The 26109-nt window shown below is 48.1% G+C and overlaps 1 protein-coding gene across 1 annotated transcript in view; it reads left to right on the top strand.

Annotated features, from left to right (window-relative positions):
* Positions 1-26109, top strand: part of TSPOAP1 (TSPO associated protein 1) — a 2768302-nt gene that overhangs the window by 1049774 nt on the left and 1692419 nt on the right. Inside the window, exon 17 of the mRNA XM_086954028.1 lies at positions 7636-7725. Within this exon, the coding sequence (XP_086810154.1) occupies positions 7636-7725 (90 nt within the window). The remainder of the gene's footprint in view (positions 1-7635; positions 7726-26109) is intronic.

Below are 26109 nucleotides of genomic sequence, written 5' to 3' on the forward strand. Positions count from 1 at the left end.
AAAGACTGTATTAATTTTTTGTATCCTGACCATAAAGCTAATGACTGCAAAATCTGTCGGACCTTCTCCACTAAGACCTTGATGGACCGTTAGGGACATCTACTCACTTTTCTTCAAAAACTGAAGTCACTGAAATATCCTGTTTCCTGTAACCGTGATGATGCTTCATCTGCTACTTCATCGAGGAGATCACAAAAAAAGGGTAGGTCCTTCAAAAGCCTTACAAAAGACCTCTGATAGGTCTGACAGGCGTAGTCCCATCAAATCTCCTCACCGTGGTGTAAAAGAGAGGGAAAGACCTGCTTCTGAAGTAGCACCTGCGAAGAAGACAAGCCATGTGCCTTCTGCTTCTTCTCCTCCTTCTGAGAAGGCTAAAACTTTCAAGAAACCAGCTTCTGTCCCACCTGAAGGAAAAGCTGACAGAAAAGTTCGCGCGTCGACGACGACAACATCTAAGCCGTTGATGACGACTTCAAAGACCTTACTGGCGTCTACTTTGGCTCCGACGACGGGCTCGTCGACGGGAGTTTCCTCGTCTCCATCGGCTTCGTCGACGACGGCTTCGTCGACGACACCACCCACAGAGGTACCTTTCATTCTGTCATCGACGTCTACTCTGACGACGTCCATGGCGACGAGGATGACGACGGTGATGGTGTCGACGGCAACCACGTCGACAGCGACAGCTTCCAACTTGATTATGACGGTCTGGACGAAGGTCTCGTTGACGTTTGCCCCCTCCTCGTGGACGGTTCAAATGGCGGCGGCGGCTCCGTCGACGCTACAAAATGTAGCAATTTCTTTACGAAGATATTGCATTACTCCAGAAATGACTTCTCCCCGGAAAGTGACACCCCTGTCTCCTGCTCTCCTTTTAGAAGAGGAGTTTTCTGAGGATGATGAAGGTCCTTATGGTGATGCAGATAACCCATATCAGCTGCATGTTAAATATCAGGACTCTGACGAGTATTACTTGGAGCAGCAACAGTATGAGCCACAATTAAGGTCGCAGGAGCAATTTCAACAGGAGATGGTCTGTATGCAATCTTCCTTCATTACGGACTTGCAGTTCATGCTTTCTGATTACAGAAAGAGATTTCCAACGAAGCCCTCTGTCCAAGAAACAGTGCAATTGCCTCCAACTCAACTAGCTCTTCCGGTTACACCTCAGCTACCTCCTTAAATTTCATTGCCAGAGTTACCGGAACCACAGCAGAATGTGGTTACTATCCAGAATGATACATCCGATGATGACCAAGGGACACCGACGATCCTGGACCCTGACAGGGAATGGGATGTTATGTTATGTTATGTTATCAGTTTTGTTGAGCGCGACAGCTGCCCCAGCAACGGGGTGTCCCGGCGCTAAGAACCAAAGCATAACCAACTGAGAAAGGGGGGGGGGGACATGACTACAGAGGAGGGAAGAGGTGCGTTTTTACTGCTTTGCGAAACGCGGACAAATTGGTGAGGCAGCGAATGTGGAGGGGCAAGGAGTTCCATAATTTTGCTCCCCTTACTCTGAAGGAGCGATCTCCGATTCGGCAGAACTTTGTGCGGGGGATCACAACAAGGTGTTGGCCCATGGAGCGAAGGTTGCGTAGTGGGGTATAAGGTGTTAGCAGTGATCGGAGAAGTTCGGGGCCATCAGTTCTAAGGATTTTAAAGGCGATGGTAAGAGCCTTGAACTGGATGCGAGCTTCCATGGGCAGCCAATGGAGCCTCTGTATGGTAGCTCTGGCCGAGCATCTTCTGGGCAGGCCTACAATTGCCCTGGCTGCTGAGTTCTGAATCCATTGGAATCTGGATATCTCAGCTTTGTTAGCGCCCAGTAGGAGGACGTTTGCATAATCCAGCCGGGCAAGGATGGTGGCTTGGACAATGAGCTGCCTTGTCTTGGGGTCAAAAAAGCCTAAGATGGGGCTAAGGCTTCTCAGCAACCCAATACATGTGGCTGCCACTTTTTTGTGTGCGACTGGTAATTCAGTGCAGAGTCCAGCCATACTCCTAGGTTTTTTACCAGGGATTTCGGAGGGGGGGTAGGGCCCAACTTAGGGGGCCACCAATGGTTGTTCCAACCACTGGTGTTCTTGCCCAGGAGAAGCACCTCGGTTTTTCCTGCATTTAGTTGTAGACAATTTGCAGTCATCCAGTTGGCGACTGCAGCCAACCCATCCCTAAATTTTGAGGCAGTGGCAGAGGGCGCTTCCGTGAGGGTGATTACCAGCTGGGTATCGTCAGCGTATGAAACCAGTGTGAGGTCCCATTCTTTGGCCACTGCCGCAAGTGGTTGCATATACACGTTAAAAAGGGATGGGCTAAGGGCAGAGCCCTGGGGGACTCCTTGGCCTATCGCATGGGGTTGAGAGATAAAAGGGGGGGCTGACACACGAAAGGATCTGCTCGTGAGAAATGACCGAAACCATTCCAGTGCCAGTTCACTGATCCCAATGCTTTCCAAGCGGCCCAGTAGGATATCATGGGAGACCGTGTCGAATGCTGCGCTGAGGTCGAGTAGTATCAGCGCAGCACTCTGGCCGGTGTCCATAATCCTCCGAAGGTGTTTTGTGGTGGCCAGAAGGGCGGACTCCGTACTATGCCCAGGCCTGAACCCGTGTTGGGAGGGGTCCGAGATGTTGTTTTTGGCCAGATGGTCAGTGAGTACGGCGTTCGCATGCGCTTCAGCTAATTTAGATACCCACGGAAGCAGTGAAACTGGTCTGTAGTTTTCCGGTTTTGCAGGGTTTAGAGTGGGTTTTTTAATTATGGGAGTAACCCAAGCCTGTTTCCAGCATGTGGGCACAGTGGCTGATGAAAAGGAAAGATTAAGGAGTTTGGCCAATGAAGGTAGGAAGAAGTCCAACGCTTTTAGAAAGTGGGCTGGTCTCATGGGGTCTGAGGGAGAACCCGATTTCACCTTTCTGCAGATAGTAGCTAGGTTTTCAGGAGAGATAGCCGGTAGTAGGGTGAGCTTAAAGCCTTTGTGAGCCTCAATGGAGACACCAGTGCAGACAGAGGGGGTATGAGAGAAGGTGTTATATATCTTTCTCACTTTTTCTGTAAAGTAGGTGGCCAGATCGTCGCACTGTTGCTTAGAAGATATTCCTGAGGCCGAGTTGCCACCGTTTTGTAATTTTTGCACCAGTTTGAAAATAGTTTTCGTGGGGTTGGGGCTGGACTCAATTTCTTTAGCATAAAAAGAGGCTCGAGACATGCGTATGGCTTTGTGGTATAGCTTGAGTTTGGCCAAATAGCATGCTTTCTCCTCGTCCCTGTAGTCTTTCCTCCACTGGCGTTCGGCCTTTTTACACTCTTTCCTAATTTTTTTCAAATTCTCATCATACCATGGATTAGAGGGGGTACTCCGTCCTCTAGTCCAATTTGCTGGTATGATAGTGTCGAGTCCTTTCGTAATCCACTCATTACATCATTCCGGATCTCGCCTCTCCTGTTGCAGAACCGGGGAATTCCCCTCCTGCTGATATTGGGGGTTTTCATAACCTCATGGAGAGAGCTTCAAAGTGTTTCGATCTGCCCATTCCCTCTATGCAGTCGGAATGTTTTTTATATGACTTTAAACAACCATACACGAAGTCGGTACGCTCTATCCCTATCGTGGGTCACGCCTGGGATGAGGGGCTAAATATTATGAAATCTCTACCCACAGTAATACCTGTGCTTCCTCGTCTGGAAAAAAGTACAAGGCTCCTGACCTGAAGTTAGCGCCGCTTGTCTGGTCAGCCAGCCAAAACCAGATTCTGTGATTTCTCAAGCGGCCCAGAGAAAGTCTAAAAATCCGGCGGCTCCTCTGACCACACCAACTGATAAAGAGGGAAGGCGGTTGGCTAATGCTGAGAAGAGGTTCTCTCCATGCCGAGCCTCCTGGTCAGAGCAGAAAATGCCTTGGCAATTCTTGGAAGGTATGATTGCCAGATGTGGTGTGTCTCCTTATCTAGACCAGCTGCCGGAAGAAGCTAAAGCTGAAGCAAAAAAGATCCTCTAGGAGGCAGAGAGGACATCTTCAGAAATAATTGACTGCGCAATTGATATTGCCACTACATCCCTCCGTTCCCTAGCAGGGGCAGCAGTTCTTCAATGCCTAGGCTGGCTCCATGCCACTTGCTTCCGGCTGGAAGTCCAAATCAAGATCCTGGACCTTCCCTTTGACGGCTATGCGTTCTCTGGGAAGTACATTGATGATGAGCTGCAAGATATAAAGAAAGACACAGAAACTGCAAAGTCCCTTGGGACTCTACAATACTGCAAGGTCCCTTTCCGAGGAACGAGAGGTAGAGGATTTTCCTCATACAGAGACGGATATCAGCAGCAGCACTTTTCCTCTTACTCACAGCTTTCTCAATCATACCTCCCGCAATATTCTCAATGACAGGGCCAGTCATCTTCTTTCTCTCAATCTTCATCTAGAGGACGACAAGGGTGCCAGGGGAGGGATTCCTCTAAGCGCCAGTAGTGGCTTTCTGGCTCTTCCTACTGTTCCTTTGTTCACTGTAACACCAGTGGGGGGCAGGATATCCCAATACTTCCACAACTGGCAGCTTATAACATCAGATCGATGGGTTCTCAATATTGTTTTGTCAGGAATTTCAACATCAACCACCATCCAAAACCCCTCTCGCCACCGAATCCAAGCATCTACACCTTCTACGTCTAGATGCACACCAACTACTTTTCAAGGGAGCGCTAGAATCGTTCCTTCTATCCAAACGGGGAACAGTATTCTATTCCCGGTTCTTCCTTGTTCAAAAGACCGTAGAAAAATGGCACCCAATTTTAGACCTGATGGAGCTAAACACCTATCTCATAAACCTCTTTTCGGATAGTCTTCTTAAAGGACATTTTACGGCTCCTCGATCTAGGAGATTATATGGCCACCCTGGACCTCGAACGCATACTTTCATGTCCCACCCACCCTGCCCACAGGAGGTTTTTACGCTTTATAGTAGCCAAGAGCCACTTTTAATTCAAGGTCCTGACTTTCGGACTCAGATCCGCTCCGCAGATTTTCACAAAGGTCCTAGCCCGGGTTGCAGCTTTTCTCAGGAAACAGAAGCTCCAGGTCTTTCCTTACTTGGACGACTGGTTGGTGAAAGCTCTGTCTCATCACGCAGCGGAAGAGACTGTCAGAGCATGCACACAGCTCTTCCGTCACCTGAGTCTCCAGCTCTGCACAGAAAAGTCAGTCCTGTACCCGTCCAATTTGGGCAAGTTCTTGGGGGCCTTTCTGGACACATCTTGCTGCAAAGCGTTCTCGTCAAAAGACAGGCAAGCAGAGTTGATGGCCTCTGCTCGTTGGTTGCAAAGAAGAGGGTCACTTTCAGTTCGCCTCTACAAGTCCCCTCTGGGGTCAATCTCCTCCCACATTCCCTTGATTCCACATTGCAGGTTACGAATGCTCCCCCTCCAAGAACAACTGGATTTGCAGTGGCGTCAGGCAGAAGGCACTTTCGAAGACAAGATCACAATTACTCAGCCTATGAAACAGGCGGCAACCTGGTGGACAGTGGGAGACAATATCTCTCAGGGTCTCTCCTCCAGGGTTACCCCAGCTCCTCTAATAATTACAACAGACGCTTCACTAGAAAGCTGGGAAGCTTACCTTCAGGTAAGCGGCCGCTGGCTGCCCTTGCATCGCCTACTCCACATCAATCTGTTGGTACTCAGGGCAATTCGTCTAGCCTTGCAAGCCTTCCTTTCGCTGATTCATTGATCCACTGTCCTGGTCCGTACGGATAATACGACAGCCATGAATTACGTAAACAAGCAGGGAGGTATAAGGTCTCATCGACTATCCAAAGAGGCTCAGGAAATTTGGGAATGAGCAATCCAACAGGAGATATCGCTCTCTGTGGAGCATCTTCCAGGTGCCCTCAACAAGACAGCGACACACACTCAGTCGCCTGAAGTCTAGACCAAGGCACTCTAGAGGAAATTTTCAGTCTCTGGGGCACTCCGCTCATAGATCTCTTTGCCACTCCAGAGAACAAGAAATGACGACTCTACGCAAGCAGGGAGCACCATCCGGGATCATTGGGGAGTGCGCTTTCGATGGCCTGGTCAGGGGCCTTTGTTTACGCTTTTCCTCAGATCCCACTAACTCCCAGACTTCTCCGGATGTTCAAGGCGGAAACCCAGCAGCGCCCAATTCCTTCCCTGCTGACGATGTCCCAGGGCCAGGTGGTGCATCCGGATCCGAGCTCTCTTCAGTTATCAGCGTGGCTCCTGAGCACTCACAATTTCAGAACCTAAATATCTCGGCAGAGTGTAGAGAGGTGCTTGCTCAAGCTCGAGCACCGAGTACAAATAAGACATATTACTTAAAATGGTAGCGTTTCTGCCTGTGGTGCCAACAAGAGAATATTCATCCTTTCTCTTCTGCTCCTCATCAGGTTTTGCCATATATTCTGGCATTAGCTAGATCAGGTCTCGCTCATTCCTTTATCAAGGTGCACCTTGCAGCCATTTCTAGATTCAAACAGACTTCTTCTGGACCTTCCTTCTGGTCGGCAAAAATTGTAAAACAATTTCCATGGGGTCTTTTTACAGTTTTCTCACCAGTTAGGCCACTGCCGCCTCTGTGCCAGCTTAACTTATTCCTTAATCAACTCATGAGGCATCCTTTTGAACCAATTCATAGGGCGGACCTTAAATTCCTGTCATGGAAAGTGGCCCTCCTTCTCGCCTTAAAATCGGGCAGGAGGGTAGGTGAACTACACGCTCTCACTATTCAGGAACCGTTCTTACAGTTTAAAAGAGAGACTTTGATTCTGAGGACGAACCCAAATTTATGCCGAAGGTGCCTTCAGACTTTCATTTGAATGATCCAGTGATTGTCAAATCCTTTTTATCTCAACCCATGACTCCAGCGGAGAGGGCTCTACACTCGCTGGATTTCCAAAGGTGTCTGAAATGTTATCTTCAATGTACCAAGGACTTCAGAAGATTAACTCAGCTCTTTGTTGTTTTCATTGCCCCTCGCAAGGGTTTCCCTCTTTCAAAGCAGGGTATTGCTCGATGGATTGCCAGTGCGATCCAATACTGTCACCTGGTAAGCCCCAAGAGGGGCGGTCTGGGCGCACTCTACGAGAGCCATGTTGTCTTTAGTTGCTATCTTCGCTGGAGTGCCGATCAAAGACATTTGCAGAGCAGCAACATGGAGCAGTGCTCATACCTTCACAAGGCATTACTGCTTGGACTCCTCTACGCGTAGTGACACTGCAGTGGGACAGGTAGTCCTGAGGAACCTCTTTCAATTAGTGGTGGCTACGAAAATCTGAGCTTCTGAGGCTCTCTCAGGAAGGTTCTATGGGGTGAGGCTGTTCTGATTGGTTGTTCATTTTATTTTGTCTCTTTTACAAATAGAGGTGGATATGCTACAAAATGAGATGAGGCCTAGGCCTTATTCTTTTTTTGTACCTATTTCTCTCGTTTTTTTTTATTCATCGGGGACTCTCATCTCGACGGTGGTGAATGATACAAGCAATGGGAATCTATGAAACTTATCAATACTGGAGAAAAAATGTTACAGGTAGGTAACTTAGTTTTCTTCTTCCATAGAATGCAATCTGTTAGGGCACTTAACCACTGAGGCATGCTTACCTCGTACTCCTTTTCCAGGAAACAATACTTAAGGAAGTGAGGAGTGAAAATGTCAAATTATTAGAAGAGAACTCTCGCCTCGGTGGCAGAGCGGCGCGGACACACACGGTAATATGTTATTATGATTTCCTGTTCGTTCTTACCAACAAAAAAACTGATAAATGATCTCTACTGTGCACATTGTGATTACATTTAGCCTGTCTCATAGCATCATCTCCCTCTTCTTCGACTTTATTTATTTTTAACGCAATTGTTAAAGACAGTATGAATATAAAATGTATTTTTACTATGTATGTAAAATATTGCTCTCATTTCAGTATCTTTATTATGGACTTTGTTAAATGTATTACTCACATACAACACCTCATTCTTATACATATTGTGAACTAAATTCAGTCCTTAGCCATATATACGCGATGTATTGCCATCTAATTCACCACAGTTTTCCTCTAAATATTACCTTCCTTTTGGGACGTAGTTTGTGTAGTTTGCCCAGATGTTATGTGCTTTGGTTAATAAGCCAATCAAAACTGCACAATGATAATAAAAGGACTAACTCTAGACTTAAAATGACAAAAATATAACTTCTAAAAGTTTCCTGAAGTTACAGTGGCATATATCTAATGTTATACCTTATAATACTGTAACGTTTTCAACTGAGTCATTTTCTGCGCAATATTCCCTAATACTGTAATTCCTCAATTCTGAATTTGTTGCCTTGAAAATGTATTATAGATATGAGCTTTAGTGGAGTTAGTTTCCTCCCTCAAGTACCAATAACATACTTATCCAGTGCTGGGGTATTTTTCATAGATTCACATGCTTAGAATCATCCCCGCTGACGAGGGGAGAGTCTTGCGATATAATCAAACATATACATAATAGTCATAAAAAAGATTATACAATAGGCTACTTATGGACAGTAAAGTCACTACATTAGCCTATCTTAGTCCTTTTGTAAAAAGAACCAAATTTGGAACACAGCTAATCAGGCTGTAGTACACTCTTAGAACACTCCACCCTCAGAGTTTCTACCACACGTCTTGTGAAAGGGGGTCTCGCTGAGGTCTGCTCAGTTTTCTTCACCTTTGCTTGAACTTTGTGAGTAGCTATGTCTGATTCTTCTAAGCAAAGCTTATTTTTGACTTGTTCTTCATGTGGGAAGAAGAGACTACATTTTGAAGATCCCCACAAGGAATGTATTTACTGTCTTTATCCAGCACACAAGGTTAAAGACAGCAGGATTTGTAGAAACTTCCCTGCCAAGACTTTGAAAGACAGAGAAGGAAGATTGCTGGTTTGGCTAGAGAAGTTGAAGGCTATATCTGATGTTGTTTCAGGAGATGATGGCAGTGTTAGTCCTCAGATGTCCACCCCTCTAACCAAGAAAAGGGATAGATCTGATGATCCCCCTGAGAGACAGAGTAAGACCTTGAAAAAGCCTCACTCTGAGACTGGTCACTCTTCCTCTAGAAAAGAGAAGCTTTCATTCTCTTCTGAGGTGAAATCTGGTGAAAAAGGGAAGATTTCTGTGAAAACTGCGTCAAAGCAGCAAAAAAACGAATTTTGAGTCTGTCAGGATCCTGTAGACGTTGAAAAAAGCACAGTCGATGACGAAATCTCCTCAGCCGGTGTGTGTTTCCTCTTCGTCGACGAAGAGCATCCCATCGTCGACGACCGCTCCGTTGACGACAGCATCGTCGACGATGATATCATTGCCTGATTTGTCGCTGTCGACGATACCAACGATGACTACTCATTTCTTGTTGACGCCTACCTCGTCGTCGACGAGGCACTTGCCGTCGACGCTTCCGTTACAACTCCCGTCAACGAGTCCACCATCTACGACGGCAGCGGCTTTGGCGACAACAACTTCGTCGACAATGGTTTTTCCGTCGATGATAACGTCGACGGTAGCTTCTGTTATGGCTATTTCAACTCGTCTATGTATATTTCGTCAATGCCAGTTTTGACGTCAAAATTGTCGTCCTCCTTCCAATCTTCAAGAAATTATCAGGATGTTGCTCATATTTCACCCTTGCCGGCAAGTAACCCGTCTCAACTCCGGATCAAATATCAGGAGGATGACGATGAAGAAGAATATTATGAGTCTTGTGAGCCTCTGCGAGGTCCTCAAGAGACTTCATTTCAGCAGGAACCTATGGTGCAAATGCCTTTGGCCTTAATGCAAGACTTCACTAGTATGTTTTCCACCTGCAGCGCCTGTTCCAATTCAACTTCCTACTCCTCCTGTTTTAACGAGTGCAGGTCCTTCTGCCCCTATCAATGAACCTCAGGAGGTTTTACCTGCGCAACATTAAGTCCAGGATGATGATGATACTGTTGTAGAGGATTGGGAATTACCAATTTCACCTACTACTGTGGATGAATGGGATGAATACCTGATTCCTACGCCATCTTCACCAGTTCCTCAGGCAGTGGATTCACCTCCTGAAGATATTGGAGGTTTTCATGTGATTATGGAGAGGGCAGCAACACGGTTTCATCTTCCTGTATCTGTGAAGCAAACGGATTGTTTTCTTTATGGTTTTAAGGACCAGAGTAGAAAGTCTGTCCGTTCTATTCCCATAATTGATCATATCTGGGAAGAAGGAACAAAAATAATGAAGAATCCATTTTCAGTGCCTGCGATTCTTCCCAGAATCGATAAGAAATACAAAGTTCCAGATAATGCTCCAGCTTGCCTGTCCGGACATCCTAGACCATATTCCGTTATTTCACAGGCTGCTCAATGTAAGTCTTTGAATCCATCCATTCCTGTGACAGATCCACTGAATAAGGATCGGAGGCGCCTTGACATTGGTAAGGGTTTCACCACCATGGCGGGTGCTTCAGTTCATGCCACAAACTCTCTGGTGATTCTAAGGAGATATGAGCGCAAGCTTTGGTCGGACATTGCCATTGACATATATATAATTTGTGGTATCATCCGGTCATACATTTGTAGGTCTGTCACTATTTAGAATTTCATCCGCGCCCCGGGTCACAGGAATTGAGGCTTGACCAGGGAGTCCCACAGTGTCAGCTGATTGATGGAGGTATGTGACCAGGGGAGCCAAGATGTCGGGTGGCCTACTAGCCAGGGACATTAAATTCCAATATTCACTTAAATGTGTTTGGCAGTGCGCTGCGTCTGCTAGCGAGTGTTTAGAAAGTGGTGCCAGTTTGCTGCACCAATAAATTGCGCTTGGCCATTACCAATAGCATAGCAACCAGTCTGCGACTGTCATCTGAGACGTCTTTGACATGTCCCAATAAATATGTAAGAGGGTCAGGAGTGATGGTTTCAGAGGTTTTGTCACTAATGATTTTGCACATGTCTGGTCAATAGTTCTCCTCATTTAGGTACAACCAGAACAGATGTGTACATGTTGCATCAGGTGCTGAGCAGGGTGCACATCTTGCATCTTCTGGCAGACCCATTTTGTGAAGTGCCATTGGGGTGCGGTAGAGGCGGAGCAGAATATTAAAGTGTATCAGTTGCAGCTGGTAGTTGGGGGAGAGTCTTTTAGTTTGATTACAGCAATATTGCCATTGTGCTGATGAAGGTCCCGCTGCTAAGTCTACCTCCCATCCATAGCATGCACGCTCTCTATCCAAAGGGGAAGTTGCTAGGCTGAATGCATACAGCCTAGTGACAAGTTTGCATGGGGACGACGTCGTATGGATGTATTCGAGTGCTGCATTAGGTGATGAAGAGTCCAGAAATGTCTTGTTAATATTTCTGCATGTTGCTCTGATTTGATAATCTAGCATATTGTCAAGTGGAGTTGTGTTTTTGGGGAGGGGAAATAACTTTCCATTGGGATATAGGTCAGCGTTGGTTAGTATGCCCAGGGTCGCCGCCCAGCATGCCATACTACTAGTCTGCAATGGAGGGAAGGAGGGATTGTTTGCACGTTTTATTTATTTATAAAGTTTTATATAGCGTGAACATGATCCCGAGGGATATCTTTGCATCGCCGGTGAATGTAGGGCCTTATCCCCTGTGTGTTTACGGGTCCACTCCCACTCCCAGTGCACACTTTTCACTGTGCTGATTTCACCCCAAGGGACCTTGTACGTCATGAACAGAGCCATTTGTAATGGCCATGGGGAGGAGAGATCCATCTTAACCGCCAGGTGTGGCTGAAAGGGCATTGGGTGCAACCAAAAATGAAGGAAACTGGCCTGTGCGCAGTGTGCATAAAACTTAAAGTTTGGAGCACCCATCCTGCCACTCAAAAAAAGGCAGCATCAAGGTTTCATAGGCAATGCGGAGTTGTCAGACGGCCCATAATAAGGTAATCATGTTGAGTTTAATCTTTTAAAGAAATGCAAGGTGAGTGGTAGCGGGATATTTAAAAACAGATGTAGAAATTTAGGCACAGTTACCATTTCAGCTATTGCAATTCGGCCCGCCAAGGAGAGTGGAAAGTTTTTCCACATAAGAGTTTTTGTTTCCAGCTACTCCATGGTTTTACCACAATTTGCTTTCTAGAGCTCTTCCCGTGGCCCATTTTATCAGATATTCCGTGGGGAAGGGCAGTGTCGGGTTGGTTAGGAGAAAATTAATGAATTTATTCCAGTTTATTTTTACCCCAGAGTGGCACCCACATCGTATCACCTCTCTCGTCATTGGTGCCAGATTTCCTGTGTCTCGCGTATGTACAATACGACGTCCCTATACATGGAGGTTACCAAACTGCGGGTTGAGAACCCAATGCCACGCTGCGTATGATGATGTCGCAGCCGCGCCGCAAGGGGCTCCATGGCAATAGCCAATAGCATTGGCGATAACAGGCAGCCCTGCCTAGTGCCCCTAGTAATAGTTATAGGATCTGTGATATGTCCGTTAACTTTAATGTGTTCTGTTGGCATTGTATAGAGTAAGTTGACTTTTTGAATGAAGGCTGCGCTAAAGCCCAGAAGGTTAAGCAGCAAAAAGAGGAAGGGGGACTCTAGTGAATCAAATGCCTTGGTGGGGTCCAGCAGGGCCGCCACAGCTGGCATGGAAGGGTTGATCTGTTGCATTATAGAAAAGATGGTGCGAAGGTTAAGCGATGTGGCACGGCCTCGGAATAAAGCCAGACTGGTCTGGGTGAGCTATTAGATACATAACGGGGATAAGTCGATTAGCGAGCAGTTTGACATATATCTTATTAATTGTTTTAATTAATGATAAGGGGCGATACGAATCGCAGCACTCAGGTGCTTTGTCAGGTTTGAGAATGAGCGTAATCAGTGTCTCTTGGAGAGTAGGGGGGGAATTGGCCTAGCATGACGGATTCATGGTACATTTCGTCAAAGTGAGGGATAAGAATAGACACATATTCTTAATAGAACGCGGGCGTCAGATCGTCCGATCCTGGTGCTTAATCGCCCGGGAAGCCAGCGATAACCTTTGCTATCTCCTCGGTGGTGAATGGCTCGTCTAGATATTCGTGATACTCGTCACTGAGCCACAAAATATTGCTCTATAACATCACAGGTGTCTCAGTTCCAGCAGTGTACAATTGGGAATAAAATGTCGAAACTCTGGTGAATATTTCAAACGGGGACGTGGTCCTTCTCGCTGTGTCATCCGACAGCTCTGTTATGTATGAGGAGGTGTATGGCTTTCTTAATAGGCTCGCCAGAGTTTACCCGGGGCGCTCGCCCTCCCCGTACTGGCGGGCCTGCACCTTGCTGCTGAGGTATGCCACCTTGCGCTCAGCTTTCATGTTTTATTCGGTCAGCTTTAATTTGATGTCTGACAGTGTAGCAGGGGAAGGGTCCGTGATGTCGTTGGTCAAGCAGCTTAATATCTGCCACTAGCTGTTCTAGGGTACCTCTAATAGATCTGAGCACCCCAGACTGCTTAGCGATGCACTCTCCCCAGATCACCACCTTAACGGTTTCCCAGAGGGTCGAGGGTGATTCCACGAGACTGTGTTTAGTTCAAAGAATTAAATAATGGCACAGCGCAGTTCCTCTCTGAATGCAGCATTGCGCAGCACGTGGGGAGGAAGGCGCCATGCAAACATGCGGTGGCTGTTGGCGGGATAAGTAGACCCAAATGCAACGGGGAAAGATCTTATAGGGTACGCGCCAGGTGCTCAGCGGACGTGGCCCAGCATGCTACATCCCGAGTGACCAGCCACAGGTCGATGCAGGACCAGAAATCATGTGTGGTGGAGACACAGGTCCCTTTGCGCTTGTCGGCTGAGTGTTTTGCCTGGCATCCGTCAGTATGTTATCCTGCATAAGTGTTTGCAGTGTAGCGGTAGCCTGAGGGTGCTGTATACGCGTACCCGTGCGATCCAGTGTGCCTAGAGGTACAATGTTAAAATCTACACCCATTTGGGCAATTTAAGAGATTAGCCTCCACATGTGAGTGTAGAATTCTGGGTTGTCCGTATTTGGACCATAAACTGCTGCCAGGATTATTGCCTGGGCGTAAAGAGTCCTGGCAAGTATCACATATCTACCCTCAGCGTCTGTGAGTTTGCGTAGTGCGCCAAGGCAGGCCTCTTCTGAATAGTATAGTAATACCCCTAGTGTAGTTGGAGTAGAACGAAGAGTAGGATTCCCCCCAGTGTCTGAAGTGCAATCTAGCAACGTTGGCAGCTGTTAGGTGTGTTTCTTTTAGAAAGCAAATGTCAGCCTTATGTCTGTTGAGGTATGTATGTATGAGACGCGCTTTACCATCTTCATTCATGCCTACGATATTCCACATTAAAAAAGTCACCTCCGTCATGCGCAAAGTCTGGTGGGGGGTGCAATGTTGTGCCGTCCGTTGTCCATTGTAGTGCCAAGAGACAGTCATATAACCTAGTGTGACTATCAATGAATGCAATTTGTATCATGTTCAAAATTGAACAAGTAAACCAATTTAACAAATCCCAGGATCCTAAGTTTCCTGCGCTATACCCCCAGAGAGCATCCCGTCCTCTCCCCACTCCCCCTTCCACTCCAAACCTCCAACTAGGTTGAGAATCATGCTGCCCTCCACCTAAGGAACCCCAACTTGGAAAGTGTCAATAGGGTATGGGAATTATCCCCATGGGGTGCCAATAAGGCAGGATGGCTGAAAGTTGAAGTTCGCAGTGAGGAGGGATGCTTATGATTTTGAGCAGCAACAATTAAACAGGAGCAAGACCATATTGTATAGTCGGACACTGTAGCCTATTGGTTTCGAGGTCCATCATAAGCAGGACAGCGCCTATAGCACCGCTTCCCGGCCATCGAGGTCAATCATTGTCACTAATGCATCCATCTTCAGTGGATGTATGATGGTCACGTGGCAAGGCTTTCTGCAGTTGTTTAGCAAATGTCAAGGCGGCCTTCGGGTCAGTAAAGTATCAGGGTTTGTCACCAGAGTCAATGTGTAGCTTGGCAGGGTACAATAGGGCATATGTGATGTGCAATTGTTGAAGAACCCGCTTAGTGGAGAAGTCTCTCCCAGCAGCCTGCCCAGTCAGAGTGAGGTCGGTGTAGAATGAGAGCATGTTTCTTCGGTGTCTGACTTTGCCCATTTTCTGGCTTTCCGAAGGATAGAATCGTGGTCGCGATAGTTGAACAGGCAAGCAATCCTTGGACTTGCAGGGACCCCTGGTGGAGGTCGTGGGTCAAGAGACCTTTGCGCCCGTTCCATAATAAAGAGGTCAGACAAAACTGTGCCAAAAAGTTTGTGTAGCAGAGATTATAAATAGTCCTCCAGTTTAGCAATTGAGATAGATTCAGGGATATCAATAATGCGGATATTATTCCTGCGGGAACGGGCTTCAAGATCTTCATTTTTTGCACTGATGATTTCTAGGACTTAATCAATCTTCAGAAGTCATTGTCGGTTCCCCGCACCAGTATTATCTGCGTCGGAGACCCTAGCCTCTAGCTGCGTTATGTGGGTATCATGTGCGTTGACCTGCTATTTGACCCGTTCAAGATGAGGCGTCAGATGATCAATTTTAGAGTCAGTGGTCTTTAGGCGGGATTTTACCTCGAGCAGTAGAGAACGTATGCTGTCATCCTGCATATCTGGTGAGTCCGTCTGTGTGGCCGCTTCCCGGCCTCATGAGGAGGGTCGCCGCATTTGCCAGCCCTGCAGCCCTCGAAGGTGAGCTTAGGTGGCTTAGCTTCCGCTTTACCCCAGTGTGGCCACACTGAGGAGGTCCTGCCTGCTAGGGAAATTGTCAGCAGTGTGGGCCACATTTATTTAATCTGTCACAGCATGTATAAATTGGGACCATACCCACAATGTCTAATTATTATGATTCATTCTCACTGATTAGATGGTACCCTCTGTGTTCTGAATTTTGCTAGCCATCTTTGTTTAGAACTACTACACATAAAAAAAGGCATAGCACAAGTGTAGGAAAGTGCCTGTTTTTGCATGGTTACAACTCCACTTTTTACCTGATATCTGATGCACTTTGATTGAATGTGCACTGGGTCCTGGCCAATCAGGTTTCCAGTGCCTGTGTTCTTTAACAAACCTGTACTTTTCTTGCCACAATTGGCACCCTCTGGCCTACATATAAGTACCTTTTAAAAGGTACCCCTGGTATCAAGGGCCTTGTCACCAGAAAGGGTCTGTAAGGGCTGCAGCATGTATTGTGCCACCCTCAGAGACTCCTCACTAACATATATACCCTTCAGTTGCAGACTGTGTGTTTTTGTGCAGCTAAAACGTAAGAGTCGACATGGCACACATCCCTGTGTGGCAAGCCTACAGAACTCTGCCTGTGGCATAGGTAAGCCACCCCTCTTGCAGGTATAGCTGCATTAGCAATATGCCCTTGCAGTGTCTAGGTCCATTCTTAGACATTGTAAGTGCAGTGAAGCCATATTGAGTACATGGGCCGATAGTTTGTCATTATGAACTCCGCTGCTTAATGATGGCTTGACTGAATGCTAAGAAGTTAGGTATCACACTTCACAGCATATTTAACCCACACTGATGCAGTGCTGGATTTAATACATAATGCACTCATAGGGCATCATAGAAATGCCCCCTGAAAAACGACCAACTCCCTCATGTCAAGCTGACTGGTCTGCGCCAGCCTGCCACTCACACATGTTTCTGACCCCCTGAGGTGGGAGCCTCTGTTCTCTCGTGAGTCAGGGACAAAGCCTGCTTGTGGTAGTGGTGCCTCACACCTGCCCCAAGCAGGAATAGCATTCAGGGTGGTGAGCCTCAAAGGCTTCCTGTCTTTTGACATGCTAGCTAGGGCCTCTCTACTTTTGGTGGCATGGTCGGCGGGAAAATTAGTAAGAAAGAGAAGCGTGCTCCTCTCTGCCTGGAACACCCCAAAGGTGCCCTGGATCAAGGTGACACCCGTCCATAGAAAATCCTCCATCTTGAATGGAAGGATTTTAGCCTAATCTGGTTAGGGGATGCCCCTTTCCCAAAGGGAGGGGAAATTCAACTGGTTTAGTCACCCTAAAGGCAACTTTCCATTGGCTACCATCTGGCTGTACCTGTAACTCCCCTAAATTCAGTATTTAGGGAATCCCATGAACCCTGATCCTCAGATTCCCGCAACCTACGAAGAGGAGGGACAAAGAAGACACTGTGCAGCAAAGCCTGAAGAAGACTACTGAATTGACCACAGCTGTAGCCTGTCTCTATCTTTAAAACCCCTGCAAAGAAGACAACGCCTGACCTGTGGCAAACGATTTCCAGAACCCAGAGGAAGGCTATCTATTTTTCAACAAAGACTAGGGGCCAGATGTACGACCCACCAATTTGCGACTTGCAAATTGTGTTGTTTTTGTGACTAGCAGTTTGCAACTCGCAAGTTCAGATGTACAACAATGTCTAATGGGGTGGCAAAATACATGCCTCATTAATATTAATGAGGCAGGCACAATTTGCGACCCCATTATGAATGGCTTGTACTCACAGGGATGGTGGCCTGCTGGGGTCAGCCGACCACCATGTCTATGACTGCTTTATTTTTTTTTTCCAAGACCTAGCTGCCTCCACTCTCCCGGCCCATTACCACCTTTCTCTGTTCTAAAGACCTTGCTTACTCCTGGGAGCACCTATTCAGACTTATTTTCAAATGGGATGGTAAGCTATGCCAAATATGCTCTTTGGAAGAAGCATCTCCTCTCCTGCGTATCACGGGGTGGCCCACGACAGCTCAGAGAAACACGACAGCCCCAACTGACAAGAAGACAGCAATCGCTGGCGGAGAGTGGGGGTGAGGGCGGGGAGGCGGGGGATTCCCCACCAGTCTCCCGCCCGGGCCCAGATGCCATTGCCCGGGAACGCTCTGCAGTTTTTCGCTCTTTGTCGGAGGACTCCGCCCTTACCTCAACAGACTGACCTAGGTTCCTCTTCAACTACTGTCCATTTTTGTTCTAGCCGTGTGGTGGGACTCCTCTGGCTGATATGGCCGGGCCCAGGTGGGGTGAGGGTGGTGGGGGCGGCGAGGGCTCCTGCTTTCCATCCCACGTCTCTACACAGGCAGTTCAGTTTGCCTGGGACATTTGTGAAGTTTACTCAAGACAGATTTTCTTGTTTGGTTAGTTTGGGGTATTTCAGTTATGTTGTTTCCTTTCTTCATTGGGTTTTCTCCTCCTCCGATGTTTACGCTGGCTCAACTCATAGGTCCCTGTGCACCTCCTACACCTACTAAGCGGGTGCTGTTCGACACAGCACAGTTGGTTCTTTACCTATATGGGCCCTGATATCTGCTTTGTGTCCTTGAATGTGAAAGGCCTGAACAATCCCACTAAACGACGAGCACTCCTGTCCTATTTGGAGCGGTCTGACGCCCATATATGCCTACTTCAGGAAACGCACCTCCTCGCGGCCGATACTCATCGACTGCGATCGAGGCTGTTCCGGACCCAAATGTTTTCTTCAGCTACTTCTGAAACTGCTGGGCTTCCCATCTTAGTTTCCTCCCAGTTTCCGGGGCAGGTTGGTGGTAAACGGGCTGAAATTAAGGGGAGGTTTTTGGCCCACACCTTCACCCTAGGCACATATACTTCCCAATAGTGGGCAGGAGGGTTTTATAAAGACTGTCATTCAGGAGCTTACGAGTTCTGTTGGGAGGGGACCTCAACCTGGTCTTAGATATGACTTGCATTGTTATGCGCAAAGATGGGGTCAGGCGGGGACCTTGTCCAAGGCAGGGAAGTGACTCTTGACTGACATAGGAGACATAGACATCCAGACACAAGGGCATACACGTTCTACTCACATCCTCACAAAACTTATAACCGGATTGATTACATTTTCACTTCACACCCTTTCACGCAGCGTGCTAACACGGTTGAGATTCTCCCCTGCCCCCTGTCCGATCACTCGGCGTTGAGTCTTTCTCTGACCTTACCCCCAAGCCGTGCTGGTCGCCGCTTTTGGGTCCTTTGGGAAACCATGCTCCAGCATCCCTCGGTAGTGCGGCAGGTCGAAAGAAGCATAGCGGACTACTTAGCTCTAAACGACAACCCCAGCTGTGTTTTTGATAAACTATGGGAGGCAATGAAGGCAGTTATTAGAGGGGTCTTTATTAGCATTGCATCAGCCGACAATAGAGATAGGTGGGAGAAACGCGAGCGTCTAACAGTCGAGGTAGTCTAATTGGAGCGTATTCATCAGCGCACCGGAGCACCGAGGATCTGGAGACGGCTAAAGGCGGCTCGTGCGCAGCTTGCGGGCTTAAACATTGAACGGGCGGAGTACGCAGCTTTGCGTCTTAAGCATGCCTTCTATGTAGGGGGGCGATCGATGCGGGCGTCTCCTTGCGAACCGTCTTAGAGCCCAGCGCCAAGCGCAAAAGGTGACGCTGATTCAGGACCCAGGTGGTGGGGATAGCAGTGACGACGATGCGATCATTGATGCATTTCGGCGATTCTATGAATCGTTATATTCATCTCAAGTCTTGCCTGACGCGAAGCCGACTCAATACCTGCAGGGAGTGGCTACTTCCAAGTTACTGCTGTCCCAAACAGCGGATCTGAAGGCTCCCAAACGGTTGGAGGAGGTTGTCTCGGCGATTGCCCTCCTCAAGCACAACAAATCACCAGGTCTTGATGGGTTTTCTTCCAGTTTTTATAAGAAATTCTGTGGGAAGCTAGCCCCCCTACTAACACGTGTTTTTAACTCCGTCGGATTAACTATGGACTCTTCCTTCCCTTCTTCGATGCTAGACGCCTTAATACCGGGGATACCCGAGCCAGGGAAGGACCCTCGCCTTTGCGGCTTGTATCGCCCAATTTCTATCCTTAATGTGGATCTAAAGATCTTCACAGGCATTCTGGCCGCCCGACTCTCCAAGCACCTTCCCGGCTTGATAGACCCGGATCAATCAGATTTTGTCTCCGGGAGACAGTGCTCAGATAATACTAAACGGCCTTTCCACCTGATGGACAGCTCAGAGCGCTTTCCGGTGGAACGCATGATCTTTTCGATGGACGCCGAGAAAGCGTTCGACAGAGTCCACTGGCCTATCTTCGAGCAACCTTGATTCATTTTGGCCTACACAAACACTTCATTGCCTGGATTTTTCAGAGCTATGTGAACCCTTCTGCCGCTGTGCGGGTGAGCAGAGTGGCATCAGCGGCCTTCCCAATACGTAGAGGAACCAGACAAGGCTGTCCGCTGTCGCCGCTCCTTTTTACCCTCTATGGAGCCACTGGCCCAACGTATCTGAGATGACCCATCCATACGAGAGGTGTTCTTTGGGGAGTCAGAACATAAACTCTGGCTTTATGCCGACGACGTGGTTGCGACCCTAGAACAACCTCAGGACTCCTTGCTGGCATTTTTTGATGAATTAGTCAGATTTGCCATGGCCTCCAGCTTCCAGATCATTGTGCACAAGTCGCAAGCTCTTAATCTGTCCTTAGAGCCTGAGACGCTGGAACTCCTTCAGCGAAATTTTCAGGTCCAATGGGTCCATGATTCAAACCTCCGGGTGGCTCCCACCGTTTCTCTCAACAGACAACTAAACTACTCGATTCTTTTGAAACTAGTAGGTGACTCCCTCCGTAGGTGGAGGCCTCATTCCCTTTCGTGTCTGGGTCGGATTGCAGTTGTGAAGATGGTGTTGTTGCCTCAAATTCTCTATATCTTTAATACCCTTACATTGAAGCCCCCCACTGGGGTCCTACGGGCCATGCAGAGGGACATAAAACGCTTTATCTGGCGAGATCACAGGGCTCGGATGCGTCGCGATCTCACATACAGAGATCTGGTGGAGGGTAAGTTGGGGATACCAGATTTAGTAGCGTACTGGCAGGCGGCCCAGCTGAGGACATTAGTAGAAGGATCTCGTCCCGAGTCACATTGGTTATTTATGGACAGGGCTCTTGCGTTCCGTACATTGTGGGGAGTCTCCTTTCTCCCTCGTCAGAGTAGACAACGCTGTTTATATTTATCGAAGGTGACCTGGCCCGTCATGGTTGCCTGGGATAGGATGGTGGCCTCTAGAGGACTTAAGACTTTCCCTTTCCCCTTCACGCCCATTGTCAAGAACCCAAATTTTACACCTTGTACTTGACTATGGGGAATTACTGGACGACAGAGTTTACCCGCTCCATAAGGCACTTCTTTGACCTTTCTTGCCTACGCCCGTTTGTGGAGTTCCGTACTGAGCTTGGGCTTCCTGAAACCGAGCGATATCACTATTTACAAATTAGGCATTGGGTGTTGCAGGACGGGGTGCGGGATGGTGCAGAGAGGCTAATCACGAGACATACTGACGCACATTTGACATCAGACTTGTATAAATTCCTGAGGACCCCCCTTGACAATGAGAAATCCTCTGGGCAGTTGTGGTGGGAGAGTGAACTGGGAAGGGAACTTTCACTGAAGGAATGGAGGGACATTTATTACCGAGCTCAGCGTACGGCCCGCAATGTCGCCTCTTTCGAAACGGCCACTAAATTGGCAACCTATTGGTATTTAGCTCCTGTCCGGCTCCATAGGGGCAATCCCTCGCGTAGCCCGTTATGCTGGAGGGGCTGCGGCACACCGGGTACTCTTACCCACTTGGTGTGGGACTGCCTTTTGTTGGGGACGTATTGGCCACAAATTTTGGATGAGATTGACTCCCACTTCGAAACACAGATCCCGAGATTTCCGGCTTATGTCCTCCTTGGCCTTCCTAACGCTCTCACCTTTCCGCTTCAGTCTCATATAGAGGCAAGCAAATGGCCCTAACTCTATAAGCGGCAGTTCAGAATGTCCTTACACACTGGGACTCCACAACCGTGCCCACCCGACTAGGCTGGGTACATAGGCTGTGGTCCATACTAGGGATGGAAAAGATATCTCTCTTTCTCCTTGACCCACCCCGGGGCCTCATTCCATGACCTTTGGGCTCCCCTTTTAGCGCTGTTGTCTTTGGAATTCACAGAACTTACTCGTCCCAAATATCTTAGGTAATTGCAACTGACGGACCCTCCGTCGGTGCCCACACCTGCCACGCCGAACACTTAGACATCTTTGGGGTATACCTATTGGGCCGCATTACCCCTATCGACACAAGTTCACCCTTTTTTTTTTTTGTGAGGAGGAGAGGGGTTCGGGGGAGGGGTGTTTTGTATTCCTGTTTGTTGTTCTTTCTGCCTGAAGTACACCACGATAATGTACCGGGTTGCTACCCGATGGTGGAGCATGTTGGCTCAACTTTTTTCTTTTGTGGATAAAACCAATAAAAGACATTTAAACCAAGGAAAAATATTTTCTCACATACTCACAAAGGCAAAGGAATCCCCGGGGGATTCATTCCCGTTTGCGAGTGGTTTAGCACCTACTTGAAGTAGGTGCAAAACTGCAAGTGTTTTGTGGCTGCAAATCCGGTAGTTCATGGCATGGTTGACTCGCTATTAGGAAGGAAGCCCCTTCCTAATATCGACAGTCGCAAATGCTATTTTGCGAGTCAGTGACTCGCAAAACAGCATTCGTACATGCCATTACCATTTTTTACAGTCGCAAACAGGAGGAACTCCCATTTGCAGCCGCAAAAAAGGCTTAAGGCTACCTGATCAGCCTTCTTTGTTCAAGTCCCCGATTGTTAACAGATTCTTAAAGGGCATCACTCATATGTTCCCTCCTGTTCCTTTCGTGATGCCCCAGTGGGACTTGAACCTGGTTCTAACTTACCTGTGCGCTCCCTTTGAGCCGCTTCATAACTGTCCTCTCCGTCTTCTTACGCTTAAGACTGCTTTCCTGGTTGATATCACCTCTGCCAGGAGAGTGAGTGAGCTCCAGGCTCTTTCCTCTAAACCTCCTTTCCTTTCTGTCCATTCGGACAAGGTTGTGTTGCGGACAAAACTCTCTTTCCTGCCAAGGTAGTCACAGCCTTCCACATCGGGCAGTCCATCACCTTGCCCACCTTCTTTCCACCTCCGCATCCCTCGAAAGAGGAAGAGCGGCTCCACCGTCTGGACCCAAAACGTGCGCTCTATTACTATCTGGATCGCAAACCCCAGTTCCGGGTGGATGACCAACTCTTTGTTACGTGGGCGCTAAGAAAGGGACTGGCGGTGCACAAGCGGACCATCTCTCGGTGGATCGTGTTGTGCATCCAGGCGTGCTACTCTTTGGCTAAAAAGGAACCTCCTGTTGGGCTGAGGGCCCACTCCACTCGGGCCATGGAGACTACTACTGCCCTGGGCTGAGGAGTCCCCTTGCAGGACATTTGTCAGGCAGCTACGTGGGCCTCACTGCACACGTTAGCAAGACACTACTGCCTGGACAGCCAAGTCCCGAGGGATGGCTTCTTTGGTCGTTCCGTCCTCCAGGACATTCTTTTGTGATTATTGGTTTGCAGACCCACCACCGGGGTTGGTATTGCTGGGGTATCTATTCTAAGGTAAGGAATCTATCACTAACGTGTCTCTTTCAGATGCACAAGTTACTGCTTGTGTAACGATATATCTGTAAGAGACATCAGTTAGTGATAGATTCCTTACCGACCCACCCAGCCTCCCCGTTCTGTGAACCGATAGCTAGAGTTAAGGTCATCCCCTTTCAAGGCCCTAGTTTCATGGCACCAGTGTTGCTTCTATTATGGCTCTGCGTATCTGGCGTGGAAAAGCTGTGTATAAGAACTGACGTCAGCGCGCGAGGGCGGTGTCTAAGTACTCCGGCGACGTCATTCCGGCGCTAACGACGCCGACGACGGCCGCGGACGACGCCTACCGACTTGCAGGTGTATTGCTACGCAAAAGTTTCCGGATCCAGTCTGACGCCTGGGGATATTCTACGGTAAGGAATCTATCACCAACTAATGTATGATATATCGTTACACAAGTAGTAACTTGTGCGTTAGTTGCATGGTACCATGTACTGGGGGGCTCCTCAGAGGACCTCACAATACCTATCTGTGTAGTGTAACAGGATCTGCCTCCCAGCCCGCGCTGTTGCGGAACGTACCCAGTGTTCTGGCCCCCTGCTGATGAGCTTAACTCGTCAGGGCAAGCTAAACAAAGGTTTTCCTGCGAAGCAGAGGTGTGATCACCTCTCCTTCAGAATTAGGTAGAATGGGAGTGCTTTCAAGTGTGACCAGACTGCATTGAATGGAACAACCTGAAAGAGACTATTAGTTATAGATTCCTTACCTTAGAATTATCGGATTATCCCCAGGCGTCAGACTGGATCTGGAGAATTTTTTCTCAGCAGTACCCCTGCCTGTCGGTAGGTTGCATCGGTCAACTCTGCATTCGTCGTCGGCATTGTGATCGCCTCAATTACTTTGCTGTATCTACTTAGACGCCACCCCTGCACGCAGCCAGTGCAGATCTGGAGAGAGCGGTACCCTTAGTCACTTTTTGGCTAACCTTCCTTTTTCGACTTTTGTCGATCTCTTTTTTGAAGTCGTTTCAACTCCTGGTGTGCCAGCACTGATCCGGATCCAGGCCTGACCAGTCTTCCCTGCAACTTGGGCGTTTGTAATCCCTCACCAGCCAACATGAACCTTCTCCCTGTGCACCGCTTCTGTTTGCCATTGCCAAGGTTTGTTGGCTCTCTCCACAAAAGATCTTCAAGCTCCAAGAAGACCCTGTCTCCAGAATTGCATAGCTCCAAGAACAACGTCCTGCCTGCATCTTCTGCACTGCGGGCCTACATCTTCTGTGTGCTTTTGAGGCTTAGGCTCCCTGCGACTCCAAGTGCCTTCTGCCAGAGGGTCCTCACGGTGGCTTCATCTATTCCTGCTGGCTCTCCTGCGTGCTGGAGGCCAGTCCTGACTTTCCCTTGCTGGGTTAGTCCCACAGACCTTGCAGGTATGCAAGACATCCGTTTCTCCAAACCGTTGTTTGCGTTTACCAAGGCTCGTTGGTGGTACTGCCGGCCACTGACCTTCCTTCACTCGTCAACTGGCATTGTCAAGCTCGTGGAGAGCAACTGTGCTCATGAATCGTAGCCTGGGCTCCACAGCTGCTGCTACAACCTCATTGTGCTGCAACAAGGGGTGGTAATGTGCTCCTGTGCCTCCTGGTCACCTCCGTGTGGTTTGGATTTTTTCCCTTCTGCTGTCAGGTTCTTCTCATCTGGATTCCACATCTTAGTTCCACCGGCCTGGTCAACCGGACTCTGTAGCTGCTGATCTTCTGTGAACCTCCATTTGTGTCTGGGGACGGTTCAACATCACTTCATCCCTATGCACCTAGGCTCCCTTGTGTAGGTATTGTGGTTTCTGGAGCATCCACGGGTGGGGTGGCTCTCCAACCTTCCTTGATCCAAGTGGTTCCATAGGGGTCCTTTGGGTAGGGTCCTAGAACTGTTAAAATCCAACTGTGATTTACCCTATGTTATCCTATGGACGTTTGACCTGGTGTAACAACTCTGCGCCTTGGGGTCCCTGGCTACTCACCTTGGGATGTTCCTTGTTTCCCTTGGGGTCCTTCATTTTTGGGTGCGAGTCTTGTTTTAAAAAAAAAAAAATCTTTTTATTATTTTAAAGCAAAAACAAGACATAAGAAGGACCAATACAAATACCAAGCGTCTCTCACTCCGTTGCAAATGAGGCACGACAATATTGCAACAATAATCAAAAATTGCATTACCTATTTTAGATCTAATGCTGTAACATCCGGTCTGTTAACCAACACAGTGCCACATTCAAGTTTAGGTTCTCAGTTCCAAGCAATACCTCATTCATGGTCCTCCTCACTAACTGTTAACTCCCACCCTCCACCCCCACTGCTGGCGCTCATAGGCATATAAGAAATGCAATCAAGGTGCTACTCTCACGTATAATAAGCTTATGAGTCATCTATCCTTTATAGGATTAGCTAATATAACCTCCTATGTTTCAGGAATCTCCCACTGGCCCGATCTCCACCCTTTCGAGAGGAGCTACTCGTATCTACTCCGCCCCCACCGAGGACATAGAATCCGAATCAGTCTCCACGTCCAGCATCTGGAGGTCCGTTACCAATGCCTCCCATGCCCTCGCCATTTCCAGCGCCTTATCACTATGGGACCTATGAGTCTGCTTCATTCGGATTGTACTCTCACTCCCCGCCCAAATAAGAAACGCTGTC

This window comes from Lissotriton vulgaris, chromosome 2_1, assembly GCF_964263255.1.
Source record: "Lissotriton vulgaris chromosome 2_1, aLisVul1.2, whole genome shotgun sequence".
Classification (NCBI taxonomy): Eukaryota; Metazoa; Chordata; class Amphibia; order Caudata; family Salamandridae; genus Lissotriton; species Lissotriton vulgaris.